The sequence below is a fragment of the Ascaphus truei genome, chromosome 2, assembly GCF_040206685.1.
Source record: "Ascaphus truei isolate aAscTru1 chromosome 2, aAscTru1.hap1, whole genome shotgun sequence".
Lineage (NCBI taxonomy): Eukaryota > Metazoa > Chordata > Amphibia > Anura > Ascaphidae > Ascaphus > Ascaphus truei.
The window spans coordinates 209,322,516-209,341,225 of record NC_134484.1 but is presented as its reverse complement, the minus strand read 5'-3'; the positions used below and the strand labels follow the sequence as shown (position 1 = coordinate 209,341,225).

At 43.8% G+C, this 18,710-nt stretch overlaps 1 protein-coding gene across 3 annotated transcripts in view; it reads left to right on the top strand.

Moving 5' to 3' along the window:
• Window positions 1–18,710, top strand: part of LOC142487138 (cadherin-6-like) — a 431,390-nt gene that overhangs the window by 355,394 nt on the left and 57,286 nt on the right. For all 3 annotated transcript variants that reach the window (XM_075585907.1, XM_075585904.1, XM_075585905.1), the window contains 5 exons: window positions 1,756–2,009; window positions 5,071–5,207; window positions 15,140–15,261; window positions 17,165–17,282; window positions 17,375–17,626. In XM_075585907.1, coding sequence (XP_075442022.1) covers window positions 1,756–2,009; window positions 5,071–5,207; window positions 15,140–15,261; window positions 17,165–17,282; window positions 17,375–17,626 — 883 coding nt within the window. The remainder of the gene's footprint in view (window positions 1–1,755; window positions 2,010–5,070; window positions 5,208–15,139; window positions 15,262–17,164; window positions 17,283–17,374; window positions 17,627–18,710) is intronic.

The following is an 18,710-nucleotide window of genomic DNA, read 5'->3' as shown; positions in this document are numbered from 1 at the left end:
TGCTCCAAAGAAACACCTGTACCCACCTCAGGGCGGTCTGCATGTGTTGGCTCTGCATAATGTAACGCCTGTATGCCCACAGACCTGGCCAGTCCCAAGTACTGAGGTGGGAAGGGTTTTACCACGCACCCACAGCAGTGAGCGCATGCCCGGAGTGTGGTATGACGTTGCCGGGCCTGTAGATAGATGGTTAATTATACTTGCAACACCTTCGGGATTCAGAGTAAGAGTAGAGATGTTCGTGTGCCAGAGTCCAGGGATATAGAGAGTAGGATCGTAATGTTCGTAAGCCAGAGTCCAGGGATCACAGAAGTCAGCAAAGTCGTGTCCGTAAGCAGGGTTCAAGGGCAGTAGAGAGCAGGGTAATCCAGTACAAGCAGAGGTCAAGCCAGGCAGATCCAGGGGTAAGCAGGAGCAGGAACAGAAGCTGGAAAACACAGGAGAGCCAAGCATAGGACTGCACACACAGAAGTTACAAAGAACTATGCAGAGCAATGAGAGAGAGGACAGACAGGGGTTATTAAGGAGAGAACACCAATGGGAGAGAGAGGAGGAACAGAGGGTGAAGTGGGAGACAGCAGGGATAGATGAGGAGGAGACAGATGAGCCAGTGAGGGAGATAGCCGGTAGAGCATGAGAGGAGGAGCCAGGGGTCTTGGAAAGCCTACAAGAGGAGCGCCGCGTCGCGGGGACACCTGCCGGGGGTGGAGGAAGGACAGGAGGAGAGACTGCAGGAGGTAAGGGGACCGGAACGGGAGCCGAGGGGGGCCGTGAGTGGGGAACACCGAAATGGGGGATGGGAGACCGAGAAGGCGCGCGTGTCTTGCAGGGAGCGCGCGCAGACACGGGGAGAGCGTCAGAGGCTGCCGCAGAGGGACAGATGCGGGAGGAGGAAGGGAAAATAGCAGGGGGAGGCAAGGAAGGGACAAGAGAGGTAGGAAGGAGAGGAGCGCCAGGGACACATGGAGGGGAATGAATCCCCTGAACCGTCACAATCAAAGAGTGGCATACTCCGGCGAACACTTCCTGTTTGTAGGCAGGCATTTCAGCTTCCCCCCTGAAGTAACGTAACCTCCGCCAGTGCAGGGCCAGCTAAGGTACCCGGATGGTAAATACTGGAGGAGGAGAACATGCAAATGAGCAATGAGGCACAGATGCGGGGGAGGAGCCGAAGGGCGAGCGTACAGACAGGGATAGACAGACTACACAACATGTAATCAAAATTAAACAATAAAGGACAATAAATGAATCAAAAAATGACATAACTGATATGTGGATAATAAAAACTAAAAACCCTAGCCCCTGTGTTATTAAACATGATAGAAACATTGAAATACCTACTATATAAATATTAATATTAATTATACCTAATGGTCATAACCAAAATGAGATAGCAAAAAATATTTAAATAACTTATTTATATACAATATAAATTGTGTTATTTTGCAAAATGTGTTGCTAAATCAAATCCTGTTTTGTTTAAAAATTGTGTTTCACAGCCAATTGAAGACAAATAGTGCAGCAAAGCTATTACTGCTGCTTTCACATTTTTGAAACGTTAGGAAAGAAATCAAGGCTGTATTTTCAGTCACTGGTGAATAATATGAAGGACTGAAAATAAAATGTACTGAATCCTTGACTTACACTATTTGAAGACACAAATGCAAGAAGTCTTTAGGTTCATAATGATATAAAAAGTGGTTTGATTTTCTTCTTTCTAAGGTGAGTTTTACTAATGACATTTTTTTTTTTAAGGCACTGGACTTTGAAAAAAAGAAGCTCTACACTTTGAAGGTTGAAGCAATCAATAGTCACGTGAATCCACAGTTTCTATACATGGGTCCTTTCAAGGACTTGGCTACTGTAAGAATTATAGTGGAAGATGTGGACGAGCCTCCGGTATTCAGCAAACCAGCATATGTATTTGAAGTGAAGGAAGATGCCAAGATAAGCAGCATTATTGGAACAGTTGCAGCCCAAGATCCAGATGCTGCTAAAAGTCCTGTGAAGTAAGCCAAAGAAAAGGTTCAACCATGCCATCACAGTGCTTTATGCTTTAAAGGAGCAATCCAACCTAGGATTTTTTTCTCCTCCTTGTTTTCCCTTTGGCAAGCAGGATTGAAGGAGTCAGTCTCCGAAGCTGAACCCCATTAATTTCAGCTCAAGTGACACCTTTCTTCCAGAGATACCTCTGTAGGAGGGGCCTGTATCTCTGCAGTTTCTGTCAGTTTAAAGCTCCTGAGTCACACGGGCTAATAGGAAGCTGCACCAGGTGACGTCATGGCTTCCTATTGGCCTGCAGGGCGCGGAAGCGTTGAAAATCAGCCATAATGTGAACCCTGGCGTCACTACCGGCACCCACTATGGAGGTAAATACCTCTGGAAGGAGGAGGTCCCCGAGCTGAAATTAATGGTGTTCAGCTTCAGAGACCCCCTTCTTCAATACAGTATTTAAATAAATGGAAAATAAACGCACGGATTACACTTTAATGTGTTTTATTAAAAAGATAACAGATTAATGTGATTAGCAAGGGAGAATTACTTGAGGGTATAAGCTTGATATTTGTAACTGAACATTGATCATTCATACAAAAACATATCAACATTAATCATAGGAAGATATTAAGAGAATGTTAATCATTTCCAGGATTTCATTGTCACGGGAGACCAGGTATTTACACCTTTTTATCGGGATCATTCACTGAGCAAAACAAGATAGTAAAACAAATTGTCATTTATTCCATAGAAACAGACGTACACACAATGTTATTACAAAATACAAGAGAAAACACACTTACTGGGGGTCTGGGCTAAAAAACAAGACTTTACTAGGTGAAATAAGAAGTAAAACAAAGTCTTTAGGTTGATAGGGACTGTTCCCGTAATGTCCTGGAACTCAAATCGGCATGAAGTTCCTGACGCCACCGCTGTATCCGCTCCGGAGATGCCGAAATCCCTTGACCGGGAGATAGTACCAAACATCCTTGTACTCTTTTCGGTTTGCAATCCCAGCTGCGACAGCTACGTTCTATTCCCAAAACTTAGCCCCGAAAAGTGGGACTTTTTATTGCCTTGAAATTTCTGATGACAGTTCGCTGATATTTCTCTCTGAGCATGTTTTGGTGATTTCGACTTTGCCGCTGCTGTCTTGGCACTTAGTGTCTGTGAGAATCTCTCGTCCAGAGTGGCTTAGGGTTTCTTATAGAATTTCTGAGTTCATTCATGAAATAATACAGCCAATCCGAGCATGGGAAGAATCTTACCAGTCTCTCTAAGCTGGGCAGCTCAGATTCGGAATCTGACAGGGGCATGCGCCAACCTGGCACCTCTGCCACTTTTCAGTCAGAAGCCATCCTGGTCTGGGGCAAATAGTGGTCCGATGACTTCCATTCATCCCAGGACGTGAGTACTTGAGCCCAGCCCCGGTGCCCAAATGGCTTTCACACCTTGGCAACATCCGAGGCTTTCATGTCCGGGACCCGAGCAGACTTGATGGCACCAAGCTTGGTAGCCACATGGTCTCTTGGAATCGTGGGCCTGGAAGTGCCCAGCTCATATACCATGCACAGTCATATGTACTTTTATACACTTTAATAAAAAGGTACTTTCACATATTTTTCTAAGTCCATTGGTTATGGGGAATAGAATGAAAAAGCGTGCAGGTTCATTTTCACCAGCTTTATCCCCACACACTGAAAACTGGACTTAGATTTTTAAAACTCTCGCAACCTCATCTATGGTTGGAGTATCCCCAGAACCCAGGTTCTGGGTGATCAGGGCACTAACTGTGCATCCCCCCTTATACTAGGGACCCCTTTAACATTTCGGGGATACCTTGCACCCCTATGCCCCATTTACCTTTCTGATCTTTGCTGAAGCAGGGAGTCCTAGCGGTGAGTCGTGCAAGCATTTTCAAGAGGAGATTTTGCTGGAGCAATGTGTCTCAATGTATCCGAGAATCAGGCCTGATTCCTGGGTACATTTTTGGGGTATCCAGCAACTCTGGAACCCCGCTAACTAAACACATTCTGACAAAACTTTCTCCGTAAAAACCCCCCCTTGAAACTCATAGCCTAGAAATCTCTGCTTGCTGTCCACCTGAAAAGGTAAAAAAACAGAAAATTCTTTATTGTCGCACAATTACATACATTTCAGGTACAATAAACAGGTCCAGGAGCTGATACTCTAAAACCCCAGATATGGATCAGAGGTAACCAACCAAGATAATACTTTTACTTATGGCCTGGTTACCCCCTCACCGTCACATTCATCCATGATTATATGATGGATTTCCATTATAATTTGTATGTATCCCTTCATCCCCTGCATTTTTTCATCTCTCCATAGCCAGTGTTAAGTAGCTCATGCATGTTAAATATTGTTGATCCAAATATGTTTCTTTCTGGCAGAAAAGATAGCATTAAAGTAACTGTCAATGTCATGCTTACAACTCTCCCAGGAGTCATAGGCAAAGTTCATTGAGAATTAAGATTGGACTAGTCTGGCAACCCAAAGTTATCTGAACACAATCAAATTCACATAATGCATTATGTGCATTTTTTTAATATATACAATTGCATATGTTCAACCTTTAAAAAAAAGAGTTGCAATAAAGTAAAGAAATAACGTATATGACTTAAAACATAGCTTTGTCATGTCAAAGAAACAGTAACATTAACAACTCGTAATGTGACTCGTTTGGTGAAACGGGGATACTGACATACTGTAATATCAAAGGACAGTTTATAATGCATCTTTACAAAGTCTGCAATTTAGGCTTTAATCAAAAGTGGATTGTCTGAGTAGCTGAGATTTTATTAAAACATGTTTTGACATTTATAGTATTAGAGATTTATCGGTGCTAAAACATCCTTCTTGATGCTGCTGAGAAGGAGTTTTAACAATGTAATGACATTGTAAGCTAAGTAACTGTTCCTGTTGCTGCTTTTTTGAAGGAACAGCAATATTATAAAGGCCATTTATAAGTAAATGGCTTAACTTTAACCCATGCAAGATATAGCTTCAACAATGTATTTTCAAACACGTCTCACCATTTTACTGTATTTTCAGGTATTCTGTAGATCGCCACACTGACATGGATAGAATATTCAACATTGATTCTGGAAGTGGATCAATTTATACATCAAAGCCTCTTGATCGGGAAACACTGCTGTGGCACAACATTACTGTAATAGCAACGGAGATCAGTAAGTCAATTCTAAATACCACCGCTGTCCCTGAAGTAATGAATTAAGTGTTCTTGCTGAGTGAGAGTAAAGCACAGTTGAAAAGATGTCAAATGGTATGGATGGACCTGTTCAATGCTAATCATAGTAGAGGAAGCTTTGCCCTCATTTGTTCATGGGTCACGACTACTTTAGCAGAGACTAGGACAGATAGCACAGAGATGCCTGGTGAGAAATAAATTCAATATTGTTTATTTTTTACTTTTTTTTAAACAGCCTGATATAAATTGTCTCTAAGTAGAAGAAAGCAGATAATGGAATTTTGCATACAGATTATGTTTTGGTATAATAATGTAATTATTCTGTAATGATGACTGTCATGGGAGACCAGGCAATTTACACCTTTTAACCAGGATCATTCACTGAGCAAAACAATCTAATTAAATAAATTAAGGTTTATTCGCACAATATCACACACACAATGGTAAACAAAATACAGATGAAAAGACACACTTACTGAGGTCTGGGGTAAAAAAATACTAGACTATCCTAGGTGCAGGGAACACTAAATAAGAGTTCTGAGAACTTGGACTTTCTTGACCGCGAGCTACCACCGATCCTCAGGAACCGAAATTGGCATCAAATCCCTGCCGCATCCGCTACATTCGATTTTGAGAACTTGGTCGCAAAGGTTGGGACATAGAATCTGTCAGGCAGGCTTTTCTGGCTTGGAATCAAAGCCGTTTGCTCTGCTATACACGCAAAAGCAAATTTGAAAAGCCCACTCGTGCTCTTTCTACTGGAAATCTCAAATCTCATTTGATCAGACATTCTATATAGTATTCTGAGTTTCATTCATGAAACTCAACAGCCAATCATCGCGTGGGAACTTTCTCAGCAGCCAATCAGAGCCAAACCGGTATGAAAAGCCGGGTCAACAAGAAAAATATGAATTTGCCAAGAAACATGCGCAAGTTTGCTATCTCCGTCCCTGGCTATCTCAATGCCACCTGCTGGGTCAGTCTCCACTAGTAGGTCTGTCAGAGAAAATGGCAGCCCGGATAACTGCCATTGTTCCCCGGATCTGGGTACTTGAGCCTTTCCCTCCTGCACAAATGGCTTTCACACCTTTGGCATGTCTGACTACTTTGAGCTCCTATGTCGAACAAAGTTCCTGGCGCCTATGGGTTAGCCCTGGCAGTCTATTTGGGCATCGGTTGCGAAAGTCCAAAGCACATTACAATGCTTTACAGTATACAACAACAAACAAATAAAGATTCCCAAAGCTACTTCCAGTGTGACAAAAGTATTGTAAGGAATCGGGGAACACGTCCTTTGCGACGTGTTCCCTCTTTACCTGTCGCCACACAGACTTCCACTTTGGCACCAGCGCATGCGCGCACCCACGCTCTATTTACAGAGCGTGCGCGCACACGCATCTCTTCTAGATTGCCACAGAGCTTAGATCTGCCTCCCCAGAAGCGGCACGCTACTCTCGCACGTGGCACGCACACGTGACGCCGTGCACCGCTCCCCAGCTACGCGGCAAGTTCTCATCAAGCCCACTTGTCTCCTGCAGCCAATCCTTGCCTCCGCAGAGGCAGCACCTCCGCTCCGCCTCCCTTGCTACTGGTTCCTGTATGCTACATATACCCTGCACTTCCCTTCCTGCTTTGCTGAGCATAACTGTTTATAGCCTTGAGCTCCTGCGTTTGTTGGGCCTTGCTCCTGTCTTGTCTTTCTTGCAGTTTGGATTCTACGTGTACTGACCCGGCTTGACATCTGAACCCCTCTGGATATTGACCCTGGCTTACCCTCGACTCTGCATACCTCTCCAACCTAGACCACGGCTATACGGACTCCTATGATTCTGACCTCGCCAATCCCAGAACAAGTCTTAAAGGACTTTGACAATTCTGACCTCTCCAACCCAAGACCTTGGCAAGTATCAGGACTAACCCACTCTCTGCAACCCAGATCTGGCTACGTTGACAATCCGCCTGCCAGGCACGCTTCCGCTGCTGTGGGTGCGTGGTTCTATACTTCCCCACCTCAGTACCAGGGTCCTGTCTTGCTCATGAGCAGCGCAAGCGTTACAGTATGCTCAGTCCAATGAACATGGACCCCCCTGAGGTGGGCCAAGCCTTGTCGTCTATCTCTGAGCATTTTCAATACTTGGACAATCAGATTGCTTCCCTGACTCAAAGTCCGGCAACGGTTTCTCTCAACCAATCTCAATTCAGAATAGTTAGGCCTGCTACTCTGTCTGTTTCTTCCCCTGAAGCTTCTCTCTCTCTCTCCACCTCCCCCATTCCTAATTGCTATGCGGGAGATCCCCATGGATGCAGAGGTTTCCTCAACCAATGTGACATACAGTTCGAGTTAACCCCTTCCCGCTTCTCTTCTGATAGTTCTAAGGTGGCATATATATTATCGCTCTATTAACCGGAGATGCTTTGGCATGGGCATCCCCCACCTGGGAGCAGAGACCTGAGCTTATCCTAGACTTCCCACACTTCAAGAAATAATTCAAGCAGGTCTTCGACACCCCTGGCTGTAAGATTACTGCTGCTTCTTCATTGTTCCACATTTCACATGGTCACAGATCGGTAGCAAGGTACGCTCTGGAGTTTCAGACCATCGCAGCAGAGACGGGCTGGAACGATGAGGCTTTATCTGCAGCTTTCTGGCAAGGTCTCGTCGAGACATTAAAGAATGAATTAGCTGCTCAAGAAAAACCCACGGTGCTCGAGGGTCTTATTGCCATATGTATTTGGGTAGATCAACGCCTTCAGGAAAGGAGGCTTGAACGCCATCACTCACACCAATTGCTCCTATCTATAATCTGCCTCCTCCCATTTTCCCAGCTCTTGAGGCTCCAGAACCGATGCAGTTAGGAAGTCACCAGATCTCCCCTTCCGAGAAACAACGTCGGAGGACTGGAGAATTATGTCTCTACTGCAGGATGTCGGGTCACCTGGTTCTTCACTGTCCCACGAAGCCAGGAAACGCTAACGCTCAATGAGGTATGAGGGGATCTCATTGGTTACCATTTCTTCTTCCCCTCCTACTAAGAGAGGTGTGCCTACCAGGGTCATGCTGCTGATCTTCCTTGAGGCCCCTGACTTTCAAGTTCCTGCTTCTGCCTTCATCGATTCCGGGTCTGGGGGAAATGTTGTGGATCAAGATTTCGCTACTAAACATAAGATTCCCCTGGTCAAGAAGTCAGTACCGGTGGGCCTACAGGCTATCGACGGACGTCCTCTCCAGCCAGCCTTCATTTCATTAGAAACTTCTACTCTTACTCTCTCCACCAAAGAAGGTCACAAGGAGGAGATCTCACTGGATGTTATCCATTCACCCTCTGTGCAGGTAATTTTGGGCCTCCCTTGGCTCCGACAACACAACCCACTTATAGACTGAACTGACAAGCATCCTATACAATGGGGTGTTGCTTATGATGTTGCTCCTGTTTCCTCGGTACACCTTATCGCTGGTGTAGAGACAAGTACTCTGGCCAAACCTATGCTTCCTGAAGTATATGCAAATTTCATTGATGTTTTTGATAATCTTCGTTCCGAGATCCTTCCTCCTCACCGTCCTTATGATTGCCCCATCGATCTTCTGCCCGGGGCCATCCTTCCTAAAGGTAGATCTTATCTCTTCCTGAGACTAAGGCTATGCCTGAGTATATTCAGGAGAACTTAAAGAGAGGGTTCATTAGGGCTTCCTCCTCTCCAGCTGGGGCTGGGTTCTTTTTTGTTAAAAAGAAAGATGGTTCTCTCCACCCATGCATAGACTATAGGGGTGTTAACAAAATAACCCTGAAGAATCTTTACCCCTTGCTGCTCATTTCTGAATTGTTTGATCGTCTATAAGGTTCTTCCATTTTTTCTAAACTCGATCTTTGTGGGGCCTACAATCTCATACGCATCCGACAACGGGACGAATGGAAAACAGCCTTCAATACGCGAGACGGCCATTACGAATATTTGGTTATGCCTTTCGGGCTCTGTAATGCCCCAGCTGTCTTTCAAGAATTCGTGAATTATATTTTTCGGGATGTCCTCGATATTTTTGTAATTATTTACCTCGATGATATTCTTATTTTTTCCAAATCTAGTTATCTCAACATATCCAGCACACCAAGCTAGTTCTCTCCGTCTACGTGAGAATCATCTCTACAGTATGCCAAGATGGAGAAATGTATTTTTCACCAAACGTCCACTTCTTTCTTGGGATAATAAAGGTTTCTCCATGGACCCTGATAAACTCAAGGCAGTTGTAGATTGGCCCCAACCCACTTCTCTCAAGGCGATTCAGCGGTTTCTTGGCTTCGCCAATTATTATCATAGATTTATCCGTAATTTTTTCACCACATTGGCTCCTATCACACCCTCGTGAAGAAAGATGCGGACACTTCTTCCTGGTCTCCTAAGGCATGCCAGGTCTTTGAAACTCTTAAAAAAGCAATCGTCTCTGCTCCCATCTTACGCCATCCGGACCCTAAACTTCCTTTTACCTTAGAAGTAGACGCCTCGGATATTGGAGCAGGAGCCATACTTTCACACAGACTGTCTCCCCAGGATAAGCTACATCCCTGTGGGTTTTTCTCAAAAAAAAATTCTCCAGCGGAGTAAAACTACGATGTTGGCAACAGGGAACTCTTGGCTATAAAGCTTGCTCTGCAAGAGTGGAGACACCTCCTGGAGGGTACTAAAAATCCAATTTCGAACCTCAGGGACCATCATTTTTGAAGTGAAACTTCTTTAGTGGCACCTAGTCAATTTTTATGGAACAAAACTCCTTCATGGAGACGAAAATGTGAAACGGAAATGAGGTCACGTAATGGACGCTGCTCCCCCCACACGCCCGCTGTCACAGCACCGTTGGAAGGCACAAGTGACGTCAGTGCTGGCAGATGGGGCCAACACTTGCCTCTATGCCTACAATTGTCCGCGGCCACTGTCTGGCGCTGTTCGCATATGCCGCACATGCGCGCACAGGCACGTTTTCGTGCCCTTTCGCCTCTCACGGCTCCGGGAGTTATCTCACGGCTCCTGCTCCAGTAATGCAGGGAGCGGGGGGTTTGAACGCACCGCTTCCCATGCAGCACTGCCAGAGGTGGGGGAGGAGAAAGGAAGAGCACTGAGTGTGTTCGCGCACACGTGAATTACTGTGCCCTGTCGCCTCCTGCTCCGGTAGCAAGGAGTGCGGGGGGTTTGAGCACGCTGTGTCCCCCACAGCACCATCAGAGGGGGGAGGAAGAGCACTGAGCGCCCCACGCGTGTTACCATGCCCTTCTGTACCCCCCTCGGGGCCCCTTACCTCTGCCGGGGAGCTGGCTGCAGTAGGACACACAGTCGTGTCCGCAGCTCTGCCAGGGGTAGAGAATGGGGGCTGCTCCGGTTGTGTACCTCCGGGGGGGGGGGGCTGCTCAGGAGACTCAGACAGAGCCCCCCGGGAGTCAAGAGAGAGGGGGCAGGACACAGACAGAGAGACATACACACCACACACAGAGAGAGACACACACTGACTGACACACATACACACACACACACACACACACACACACACTGACTGACACACATACACACATGCACACACTGACTGAGACACACACACACACTGACTGACACACACACACACACACACTGACTGACACACATACACACGCACACTGACTGACACACATACACACACACACTGACTGACACGCACACACTGACACACGCGCACACTGACACAAGCACACACTGACACACGCACACACTGACACACTGACACACACACTCTGACGTACGCACAATCTGATGCACGCACACTCTGACACACACACACACTCTGACACACACACACACACACTCTGACACACACACACACACTCTGACACACACACCCCAGTGATGCGCCGAATTCCGCCCCTGAATGATGTGCCTATCCTCCCCCCTGTGAGCTGCCGAGTACCCCCCCCCATGTCTCCGTTCCTCCGCCAGGGAGCTGGCTGCAGCAGGACACATGGCCCGCAGCTCCGCCGGGGGGGAGGGAGACTCAGACAGAGTCCCCCGTGTCCGCAGCTTCGCCGGGGTGCGGGGGGCAGGATACGACATTTACACCACACTCAGAGAGAGACACACACACACACACACACTGACTGACTCACACACTGACTGACACACACACAGACAAAAGGAATTCAGTTACTATAAATATAGATGTGCAAATAGCTAAAACACGCGGTCAAACTTCTTTGTGTTGGAACTGAAATTTTGTTTTGATTTTTAATTAAAAACACCACCATCACAAATACAATTTCTGTGACAAAAGACAAAGAAGTTTCACTTAAAATGCGCGTGCTCGGCACACACACTTTTTTTTAATATATATTGTTGGTGCCTGTCGCCTCGGTTCCCGTCAGGCTTGCTGGGCATTGTTCTTTTCCAGATTCAACTGTATAATTTCCTACATTCCTGGTACTAAGAATCTAAAGGCTGATGCCTTATCCTGTCAATTCGTCAGTGAAGACAAATCCGAAAATATTCTTTAGACCATCTTAGCCGCCAAATATGTCATCTTGGCTAACTCTTTCGATGTACTTGACAAGATCCTGGAGACTCAGACGCGCATTCCTGAGTGTATGGAAGTGCCGGAGGGCTGTTTGTATGCTGCACCTCAATTTCAGCAGAAAATGCTTGAGTGGGGTAATTCCTCTAAGTCTACCGGTCACACTGGTACAAAAAGAACTTCTGATCTGATCAGACGCACCTTTTGGTGGCCCAATATGTTTAAGGATGTCAAGGAATTCATCAACTCATGTTCCACCTATGCTCGAAATAAGTCCGCCAGCAATAAGCCGTCTGGTCTGCTTCGCCCTTTGCCCATTCCGGACCGACCGTGGACCCACCTATCAATGGACTTTATTACGAGCTTCTGGTTTCTAGTAGGATGAATACTATTCTCGTTATTTTTGATAGGTTTTCCAAATAGGCCCATTTTAATCCGCTCATTCCCCTCAAGTGTCTTCCTAATTCTGCCACCTTAGCAGATATTTTCATCAAAGAAATATTTCGTATTCATGGAGTTCTACTCTCTATAGTGTCCGATCGGGGGTCACAGTTCGTCTCGAAATTTTGGCGTGCCTTCGCTCAAAGGTTGGATATCACACTTATTTTTTCTTTTGGGTACCATCCCCAAACCAACGGACAAAACGAAAGAATAAACCAGCCATTAGAGCAATATCTGTGATGCTTTATTTTGGACGCACAGGATGACTTCGTGAAACTACTCCCATGGGCCGAATTTGCCCATAACTCGCACAGAAATGAGTCCACCCAAGAATCACCATTTTTTCTAAATTACGGGTTCCATCCAGCTCGTTTTCCTATTTCTTCCAATCTTTCCGGAGTTCCTGCAGCAGATTCCAGAGTGAACTCACTCCAAAATTTTTGGAAGAGAATTAAAAAAACTCTACAGGAAGCAGTACTCAGACAAAAGACACAGGCGGATCGCCATCACCGTAAGGCACCCAAGTTTAGGCCAGGAGACAAGACCTTGGCAAGTATCAGGACTAACCACTCTCTCCAACCCAGACCCGGCTACATTGACAATCCGCCTGCTAGGCACGTTTCCGCTGCTGTGGGTGCGTGGTTCTATACTTCCCCACCTTAGTACTAGGGTCCTGTCTTGCTCGTGAGCAGCGCACGCGATACCAATACACAGAGCAATACCTATAAATTCTCTTGACACAGGGTCATTTAGTTCAACCCTTTGGCCAAAGCGTCTTAAGCCTGCATGCCAAAAATTTAAATTGGATCTGTCACAACCCAGCAGAATTAAACTGACCTGCCAACTTGGAAAGTGGAGACCAGCTGCACATAGTATGTTGGGTATCTGTGTTTTTACATTACAGTATATTAATAAAGCATGGTTAATACACTCCTAAGTCTCTTGATATGGGGAATAGACAAACTTTAACATGTAAGGTTGCGCTTATAGTGCCAGCTACGACTACGGATGACGTCACCAGTCTCCGTAGCCCTAGCAAAAGTTGTAATTTGAGTTTTGGAGACGTCTCTTGCTACAAGGGGAGTGACGTCAGGCAAGGGGGAAAGCAGAGGGGTGGAGACAAGAGCAAGGGGGAAGGCTGAAACGGAGAGGAGTTGTAATTTCTGTTTGCATGCTGAATTTACTTTACCTTTACTTTAAATTACGGCAGAATTTACTATTTTAAAGTTGTTAATATAGTGTGTTTCACTTGACAGACACACAAACACACACACACAATAACACACACACACACACACACACACACACACACACACACACACACACACACACACACACACACACACACACACACACACACACACACACACACACACACAATCATGCACACATCCCCCCTCTCCCTGCACTAAAACACATTCATTCCCTCTCTCTCTGCATCAGAAGCTATCTGATTGTTTTACAGCCTGTGACATGGTGATGAGACCATCGCTGTAAAAATAAAATTCTACTACTTCAGAGATTTAGGTCGCGCCGTCGCGCCATCACGCTTACTATAAACGCATGCGACAGATTCAATGCATTTGTTTTGACGCGATGTTGCGTTGCCGGCACTATAAGCGCAGCCTAAGAAAGACATAATTTATTCCTACCAGCCTTATTCCCCTTACACTATCTTTTGGGACTTAGTCTGGACTCTGAGAGTCCCCCACAACCTTATCTACGGTTGCGGCACCCACAAACCCAATACAGGTTCTGGGTCACCTGGGCACTAGCTGGAGTACCCCCCTTAACCTAGGGAACCCCTCAGCTACAGGGACACTTGTTCAGCCCTGTGCCCCATTCTCCCTTCTGGGCTATGCTGAAGCAGGGTACCCTAGTGGTAAGTCACACTTGCGTTTTCAAGGGGAGACATTGCCAGGACAATATGCCTACATGTATCCAGGAATCAGGCATGATTCCTGGGTACATTTTATGGGGAGCCGACAACTCCGGACCCCAACTACCTAGGCACATTCTGTCAACGGTTCCTCTTCAAAATCTCCCTTGACACTCATCCCCTAGCAATCCCTGCTCGCTGGCATGCCAGGAAATGTAAAAACATAAAAAATACTTTAGTTACACAAAGTACAGTTGAAGCTTACACTGTTACTGGGTCCAAGTGCTAACTCTCTTGAACCCTTATACTCAGATCAGGATTAACCAAAATGGGCTTAACCTTTATTTGAGAGCCTGGTTACCCCCTACTGTCACAGTGACCATCTCTATTTGCATGGTAAACCATATTCTCAGCCAGGATTCACACAAATGAAATCATGTCTTTACTGGAAGTTGCTCTGAGGAAGATTAAAGTTAATATAATTAGTAGCAACTATGAAGTCAGCCTTAAAAGCAGACACAATTGCAAATGAGGATCTGGTATTGGCAGATGTACACACTTAAAAATGACATTTCAATTGCATCCTGTAGGCTACCAATTGGTTATTGTGATTGGAGCTTATAAAATAGGGTCTAGGATTTAGTTATTTCAGAGAAGCTTCAGGGAATTGATATAGTATCAGAACTCAGGTTTACATTGCATGAGTTTTAGACCATTTAGCTTTGTTCAGAAATGAAAATGTATAGTTGTTTTGCATTTTATTTTAATACACTAACATACACTACTAATGTAATCCGTTTATTTTATTACAAGGATGATGCTACATTTATATTGTGGCTCCAATTTTCTGCTTGAGAGGGTTGCAGGAAAATCGTTGATATGCAGCTTGTGTTCTTCTAATTAGGCTTTGCATTGTCAGACCCAAAAGACATGCAGCCAGAGAAATGGAAAAGTCATATAACAAAACCCTTGCACAAAATCCAGCATTTAGCAGCTGGCTTCTCATCTCTACACATTAAATCCTACATCGCCACAGTATATACACGGTTCTCTCATCTTTGTATTACAGGTAATCCTAAAGAAAACAGCCGTGTTCCTGTATTCATTAAGGTTTTGGATGTGAATGACAATGCCCCTGAGTTTGCCATGTTGTACGAGATTTTTGTCTGTGAAAATGCAAAGGCAGAACAGGTGTGTCTATTCACTTCACTTTCAATTAAACTGCATTTAATATAGCCAGCCAGCTGAGGCATGTAACTATTTCCTACCTCTCAAGGGGTTTCAGTATAGCACCTTAGCTGTAGATTAACATGACATAAACTACAAAGTGGCTGGACACCTGCCTCATTATCTGCATTACTTTTTTATATCAATCCCTCTGTGGCTAAACAAAATGTACTTAAAAGCTTTTGAACAAAACACACAAAAGCAATATGATGTTGCATTTCTGGCCCGGTCTAAATTGTTGCTATGCCAAATGGTGTTTAGAATAGTAAATAAAAAGTAATATTGTTGCCGTCTGCTAAATGTGAGCTTTCCTCAGCCAGATAGAATATGTGTTGGTCAGCTAGATTATTTAGCTAAATATGGCATTGTTTTGTATATTGAAATTTAACGTTTTCTCTATCGGGTGGGGTGAGTAATTTCCTTATGTTTTTCATCCTAATTACATGTAGTAAATTCTATTAGTGAGGTTTCACAATATTGCCTTTTGCAGCACATTCCAAATCTACCAACTATTTTGATCCCTGTTTTCGTTATAATGATAGTTGCATTCAATAAAATATGGAAGTTGAAATAGTTTCACAGAGGCTAAATAGGAATATTATATACAGCATGTTTATAGGCTTTCTGAGATTATTTTCATCACTGTTACATTAATAATAATATATGTTTCTTAGATTTTACTGACAATCTAAGAGCTGTACACAGAAATTTGCAGACACAATGGATACCCGCAAAAAAACAAACCACAAAGGGAGCCCAGAGCTACATCCAATAAGACAAAAATAGATTGTGAAATACCTATATATATATATATATATCTTGAAAACAGGGTAATTTAGTTTAACCCTTTGGCCAAAGCATTATAAGCCTGCGAGCCACTTCAAGGCATGACCAGATATCGCAGGTCTTAACACTAACTGATTAAAATTCTTATTTACCTGTATAATTACAGGAAGAATGATCTGCATTGGATCTGTCACAACCAGCTGCATGAAAAGACCTGTACATTTGGCAAGTGGGGAGGGGCGAGCTTAAAACCTAGGGAGGAGGGGCCACTAACCTCCAAAACAGCTGAGACCAGCTGGACAAAGTTAATAAACATACAGATACCCAGTTAGGTCATATAAACCCCCCAAATTACCACAAAAAATATATATGTATGTAAGTTTCAAAAGGAGTGCTACTGGACGTGGCATTGTATACTACAAAAAAACAAAACACAAAGGGAGCCCATAACTACATCCAATGGTTACCTGCCCTGACAAGCTTCCAATGTATTTTTTGTGTCTATGACACATGGCGATTAAGGTGAATATTTACAAATCAGTGCCATGCCCTAAGACATATACTGGCACAAGAAGACACTTTATAGCTCATACATGTGAGGAGAGTTTTGAATGTGTCTTATATCCTAGCACTGTTTAACAATTGACTTGCCCAAGGTCACAAGGAGAGCTAACACTGGGATTTGAACTGGGAGCACTTGCTTTATATACAGTGTTCTTAACTGCTACATATGCCTTTAGTCCATTCTACCCTTTGTGTATTTAATCTGGATAATAACTTCATAACCTTCCTTATTTGGTTTAATCCCATTAAAATATGGGCAAAATTGTATTAAGGGAATCAGTCTGGTTGAGTCTATAATGCTACTACCTGTATATTATTGTGGGGATTATGCACGATCATGTGACAATATAGTCCCAGTGGAGGCCTCTTTTTTCTTAAATGCTTACTTGATGATTACCCCAAAATAACTCAAATCTTACTTGGTTAAACACGGATTGGTATTACGCAATATTAATTACTCTTGTTCTAACTACACGATTTACCCTTGAGCTCTTTATTTTCCCTTGCATACATACAGCCAATACAAACCGTGAGTGCAGTTGATAAGGATGATTCTTTTAGTGGACTCCAGTTTTCCTTTTCTTCAGCTACACCAGCAGCCAACAGCCCTAATTTTACAGTCAAGGATAATAAAGGTAAATAAAGATTCTCATTTTTACAAAAGCTTATAAACTTTTTTTTGCTGTTGCTATTTTGAGTAAAAATATATTTTTTCTCGGATCTTCAGATAACACAGCCAGTATACTTACTCAAAGAAATGGATATAGTCGTCATGAAATGAATATGCATCTCCTGCCAGTGGTGATATCGGACCATGGTTTCCCTATCCAGAGCAGCACTGGCACTCTGACTATTCGTGTATGTGCCTGTGACTACAAGGGGAATATGCAGTCCTGCACTGCTGAAGCATTCATCCATCCCACTGGCTTGAGCACTGGAGCACTGATTGCTATCCTCCTCTGCATTGTTATATTGCTAGGTAAGAATGGGAAGTATGTTAACAGAACATTGTTGTAAATATACTATTTGAAAACAAAACCCTGAGTATAAAAGAATGTTTGTAACTTCAAAGTAGTAGCTTTGTTATAAATGTTCTCATAAAGATACTTCTTTGGACAGAGAGCTGTTAAAATTACTTTTACCCCTACTGATGTCAAGGTCAACTCCCATTAATTTATACAGCTGTAGAAAACCACTGTGCTTTTTAAAGGTGAAATGTCGCTAAACAAAAGCAAAACAAAAAACAATTTGTACACAATTTAGAATCTTTTTGAGGTTGTGACTTTTTAGAGAATAAATGTATAGTGTATACCGCTTTCAAAACCTCACCGTTCTCTTTTCTCTGCTTCAATGATACTGGGTACACTACAAAGAGACCTATAACGTTTTGAAAGCTCTACTATAATTTCACCTACAAATAACTCACATGTTGGGGCCCTGAACCACAACCTTCCCTACAGCCAATGCGGCAAGTAGAACTGCAAACAGCTTTACATTGAATCTCGTATTGTCTTCCTTATACAAATATAATTATCCTTTAAATGTCCCCTTTTATGGTTTCCTTGAAATATAAGTTGTTTTTTTTTGGCTGCGGTTTGGGGGTTGGGGGGGGGGGGGGGTGGATGTTACCAGGACCATGACATTTGTATCCCTGCCTGAATAATGACATCACTTTATTTATGACTGTCCCTTTTCCTAACATCAAACCCAACAAGGGAAGAGTGGCATAGCAGCTCCTGCTTAATAATTGGACTTGATACTAGAAGATTGTATTATTCATATAATGTATGAGCACTTTAGAATTACCTCCCAATAAGTCATTTATTTACACGAGCAGGAAGGAAGAGCAATGTAATTCCTTGGTCTTGGACTTAATTACTACTGTATAACAGCTTCAAGATTATTTTTGGTTTAACACTTGCTTTTGACAGATAATGCATTTACAGAGTCCTGAAGTAGGATTCACATGCATTTTTAAGCACATGATAGTTTCATTTAATCCGCTTCAAAGGGAGCCTTACTTTGCAGACAAAATGATTATGGGTTTTGAACACGATCTTTCT